Source organism: Pundamilia nyererei, unplaced genomic scaffold, assembly GCF_000239375.1.
Source record: "Pundamilia nyererei isolate P.nyererei 1_Seehausen unplaced genomic scaffold, PunNye1.0 scaffold00520, whole genome shotgun sequence".
In the NCBI taxonomy this organism is placed as follows: Eukaryota; Metazoa; Chordata; class Actinopteri; order Cichliformes; family Cichlidae; genus Pundamilia; species Pundamilia nyererei.
In genome coordinates, this window is record NW_005187921.1 from 28226 (window position 1) to 33647 (window position 5422).

Below are 5422 nucleotides of genomic sequence, written 5' to 3' on the forward strand. Positions count from 1 at the left end.
TGTGTGTGTGTGTGTGTGTGTGTGTGTGTGTGTGTGTGTGTGTGTGTGTGTGTGTGACTCCAGTAATTTACCAGTAATTAAATTTTATGGACTTGAGCTTAAGTGGAGAAATTTTATGTAACATTTAAATAATATGAAGGTCATTTTGTCAATTGTGGTTTATTTTTCAAAACTCAAAGAATAAGCAAGACGGGCACCTACCCAGCACTCAGCAGCACTGTACATTAGCTTTGAGGTGAAAATAAGAAGGCACAATCTCAGTTAGATTTTATTTAACTTTAAGGATGCACAGCAAACATGATGGAGGTGTGGAATAATGGGTACAGGCTGTGGAGTGGATGTGGCTTAGATGGGAGCAGTGTGTGTCAAAGCATGGAAACGTTCTGTTTTCCCCCCACAGCTAATTTTGCGACTGGCAGATGAAAGAAATTCAAGAGCCAGCATTAAAAGTACTAGCATCCTAAAACTGATCCAGCTAAATGCAGCTTATTTTCAGTGAAAAATAAAAGTGATTTAAAATGATCCTCAGGCAGAACACTGAACAGCTGAGAAACCCTGACAGCACTCAGTGACTTCAGTCTTTAAGCATCAAGTGTTCAGCGGGTCACCCTGAGCTCAGCATGATTATGAATATTGATGTTGAGGAAGTTTTGATGTAGTTTTGGTCATTTGGGGCCATCTAAGTTCTTTTAGTTTAGTTTCATTTGACTAAATATCTAAAGTTGGTTAGGTTGCCTAAAGTGTTTTTACCAGTGAGAGTTGCTCCAGTTCACAAAGCATCTTATTTTCCTATTTGTCAGTAGGAGATCAAATCTACACATCTAACCTTACTGCACAAGGTTGTTTCTTCTGATTGGATCACTTCCAAACAAGTCCCACCTTTCAGCACAACACAATTAATACCAAGGAGAAGTGAAGTTTTTAGAAGGCGTGTGGTGACTCAACACTTTTTAACAATATTATTTCTGGTGGCACCGGGGTTCATCTCTTCATACCTCATTATATCACCTTCTGAGTTGTTTCCTGTTTTTGATGGACAGATGGGGAGAAGCTGAATTTAGGCTCATCTTCCTGACGCCGGAGACACAACAGCACTGATTGGCAACATGTAACAGTGTGAGACTTCTGACTGTATTTGCAAGCAAAAAAGGGGATACAGGCTCGTGTCTTAATTTTTATTAGGTAATCATGTCAAAATTTGTATTGACAGTCTGTTCATACATTCTTTTTAAACTGTGGTCCTCTATGTTGCTATGAACCACAGAACTTGCTGTATGTTATTTTCCCTGTCGTTTCTCATTGTTATATTTATTTGATTTCTTTGCAAATGTGGATTGGATGGGATATTACTGACAGCTGGTTTCATGTTGGTAGCACCTTTTTGGTGACATGTTTAACATGTGCAAACAAGTGCAAAGACTAGGTGGGAGAAAACTTTCACCCATTGCACTGAAATCTCAAGTGGTGTGGTTAGTACATCTACTCAAGCAAAAGGTTGTTGGTTTAGTTCTAGACAGAGACACAAGTACCCTTTGGGGTTGTGTCAGGAAGGGTATCTTGCATAAGACTCAAACATATGGAGCTAATTGCTGTGGCTACCCCTTTGTGGCAAGAGAGCAGCTAAAAGTAGCAGCACACTACTGGTTAAGGGAGTGTTCCTGTCAGAGGGATGATTCACCCATAAATATAAATTATCTTCTTAATCGATTTTGAAATATTGCAATTGTGCTTTTTTTCTGGTGGCCAATCCTAAAAACAAGATGGCGAAGGCGGCATTGGTCAGGTCATCTGTAGTTTTTTTTTTTTGTAGTTTATTAATGCTGGCCTCTCAGTTTATAAAGCCGCTCTCATATTCACGTTGAATGAGTCATACCTGCACTGTAACGTCCGAAGTCTGGGCCCAGTAAGCTACACCCTTATAAACGCTCATCATAAACGCACATGAGCGCAGCCGTCAGGTAGCGTCTACAGCCCCTCCTCTCAGGGGCAGCGCACCTGAGCGGACAGGACGCCACACCTGGCTCACATTGGAGCCGCGCTCAATGCCGCGGCACAGAGACGACGGGAAATAAACTGGCGTCGTGGGGACCGACTTCTCTTTATGGGACATGGAGCCGGCCTATCGGGGTCTGGGTCGCTGTGTGTGCTGCTTCTGGCTCGCGGTGGTGTTTGACATTGTGGGACTGGCCGTGCTCCTCCTCGGCGTGTTTGTCAACGTGTTTTTCTACGACCTGCTCATCTACGCGGGCGCCATCGTCATCTTCCTCAGCCTCATCTGGTGGGTGTTCTGGTATTCTGGGAACATCGAAGTGCCCCCGTCAGAGCTGGAGGATGATGTGGGGTTACTGAAAAAGAACAAGGGCGGACTTGGGGGCATCAGCGGCGCCGTGAGGCGCCTCTCCAGCCGCGTGTCCACCGGCATCCGAAACTCGTTCCGCAGAAACGGAGAACCGTCCCATACGGCCCGCATGCCCAGGTCAGCCTCGGGGCCACCTGTGTCACCGCCGGAGCGGGTGACCGTAGCCATGGCAACGATGGGCAATACCACACAGACTGCTACCTCCTCAATAGCAGACTGTGGCGTAGAGATGCCCCACACAGCTACAGAGACATCACCTGCATAATGACGGGTACAGGTGAGGCCTGGCGTACAGGTGAGGCCTGGCTCACAGTGCAGCGCACACAGGCCCAGTTACTGTAGTCAGTAAAAAACAGTAAATTAGTCAAAGGAAATAAACGTAAAACCAAGACTTTGAATAGCGGAAACTAACTGAAATGATATTGAGCAACGACAAAGATGGCAAAAATTCAAATCGTATAAGAAACAACCCACAGAAAATGGGTTTAATACCTTTAGCCCTTTGATCACGTTTTTCCGACACTGGGCTACTCCTCACAGTGCGTGTGTGTTGGGGACAGGCAGGGATACATTTTTTGTTAGTTTCTCATTTACAAAAATGTGAGAAAATCAGCTTTTTTTTAAAGCACTAAGCTTGTCCCAAATCTTCTGTAGGTGTTCAGCTGACGTCATAGCATTCAATTTACATCTTCATCCCAATTTTTTTTTTTTTAAAGATACCCAGTTAGTGCTATTTGATAAATACAAAACATTACAAAACATATTACATTTTGGACTAGAAGTCCTTTTTTCAAATCTGTGCAATGATCCCTGGATTAGTCGCATAAATGACCTTCACAGATGCTTTACGTAAGGGTAATGGTACAACAAAAGACAGGTTTCTGTCTGTATAGCTTTGTTTTTGATGGACTTTAAAAGCAGAAGTAAAAAAAAATGGCTGTAACTGTGGCAGTAAAACTCGTATCACTGCATAATCATTAACTACAGTTGACTGGTCACTGAAAGACAAGCCCTTAGTTTAAACAATAGCAGGCTTACCTGAAACTTCCCTGTAACCTCGCCCTCCACATAATAACTGCTGCAGCATAATAAAACACACTCTTTGTGTACTACTTGTCAACTCAAACTAATACTTTATTCATTTTCTTCCCAATAGAGCCTACAGACATACAGAGCCCTAAGCCATCTTCAGTGACTCCAGCTACTGCAAAGCCTCTTTATTCTTTGTTTTGATGAGAAAGTATTCATAAAAATGTGATGTCTGCATAGTTTTGTTTTGGGTTGTTGAGTCTAACATGTCTAAATAGATTTGTCTTTTTAATCGATATGTTCAAATTGTGGCAGCCTGAATCCAGGTAGTTTGACATTGCTACAGATATTGTAGTTCAGGGCTCCAACCAGTCAAAGGGTCTAATCCAACCCACTGGATGGCCCTGAAATTTGAATTTGAAATTTGAATGATGAAGTTTTTATTATAATTCACTCCCATTCATGGTGTGATGATGTCAGGTTTAGTACACAGAGGTAGAAAAATGTGTTTAAGTTTCCACGTCTCATCTTCAAAGTTGTTCATATAAAAAAAAGATTTCTTTTTTTGTGTCCATGTTAATATATCTTCTGATCTGTGAATAATAATATGACATCCATCCATCCATCCGCTTCCATTTATTAATTTAAGTATAACAGGAGCTCTCGGAGGCAGTGTACACCCTGGAGAGGTTGTCAGTGCGTCACAGGGCTAACACAAAGAGACACACAACCATTCAGTTTGACAGCCACAGTCAGTCTAGAGTCACAGTTAACCTAACCCATGCATGTGTTTGGACTGTGGGAGGAAGCTGTACAAGCACAGGAGAGAAAGGCCCCAGACTGCATTTGAACCCAGGACTTTCTTGTTGTGAGTCAGGACTTTAACTAGTGTTATGCCCTCTAATGTGACATATTAAATATAGATATATTTGAAAAAGTGGTCAGGTTTAATTGCAGCAAAAAACAAAACAAAACAAAAAACACATGGTTGGGCTTACAGAAGGATCATAGATTGGGATAATATAGATATTAATATGCAGAATGAATCACTGATGATCTGGAGGCTCTCACTCCTGAACATCTGAGTAGAAAATAAAGACTATGGATAGACCAGCCAATCAATATCAAGCAGAAGCAGCTCCTGCTGTAAATTTGTTTGAATCAGGCTCTTGGTTCAGGCCACTTATACGGTGACTCTTAATACAGACAGTGATCATGATTACTGTACATATTATGAGCTAGGATTTAGCAGTAGCCAGAATGTTACACTAGTGGAGTGTTTTTCCTGAACAAAACAGGACTGTGGAAAAAAGGTGTAACTGGCAGCTGGTCTTCTTGTTTCCACGCATGCTGATAGCAAGCCTTAGTGACTAACCTTTGGAACCAGCCTAGCTGTGTTTATGACACTGCTGCTTCATCTAACATTAGCTCCACTGTTTCCCCGTACATTATAGGTTCTCCAACCAGTACAATACAAAGAAATTAAATTAACTGGTTACAGCGTGAATGAAGAAAAGTTACTCCAAATATTGTGTTAAACTAGTATGTGCTGTTATTACTTTTTATAACTAAATTTCAAACAGTATGTCCCATGTTTCTCTGAATCATTCGTTAGTGTGACTAACATTTTGAACATTGACAGTAATGTCTGTTTTCACAAAGTTGTTTCCATTCCCATTTTGTACAAATGTTGTGCATTTCTATTTAACTGATATATGTTTTCTCCATTTTTCTCTCATTGCTGTACAATGGCTGACACACTCAAATTAGATAAAAGATTGTGGGTTTAATCAAATAAAAGATTATTTTTCTTTTTTAAAATTACCTTTACTTTCAGTGTACTTTTCTTTGTTCTCTGAAAAGCTCAATTTCTGCATATTTGATCTTTTACTTTATTAGGTTTATTTAACTTTTTCGTGTATTGTGAGTATTTAATGTGACACATCATGGAAATATTACGTTTCCACAACTGTCAACATACTTCATATTTCCAAGTACCACAGGTAGTTATAGGCATAGAATAAGGTCAACTGT

The 5422-nt window shown here is 40.9% G+C and overlaps 1 protein-coding gene across 2 annotated transcripts; it reads left to right on the forward strand.

Moving 5' to 3' along the window:
- Positions 1–1758: 1758 nt before the first annotated feature.
- LOC102210412 (transmembrane protein 238) lies at positions 1759–5166 on the forward strand. Of its 2 annotated transcripts, none has more exons than XM_005754192.2 (2): positions 1759–2654; positions 3516–5166. In XM_005754192.2, exon 1 carries the CDS (start codon positions 2109–2111, stop codon positions 2622–2624), a length of 516 nt encoding a protein of 171 aa, XP_005754249.1. In that variant the 5' UTR covers positions 1759–2108; the 3' UTR covers positions 2625–2654; positions 3516–5166. The 2 variants fall into 2 exon arrangements, with proteins under 2 accessions (XP_005754249.1, XP_005754250.1); XM_005754193.2 differs by having other exon boundaries at positions 1759–2636.
- Positions 5167–5422: the final 256 nt, after the last annotated feature.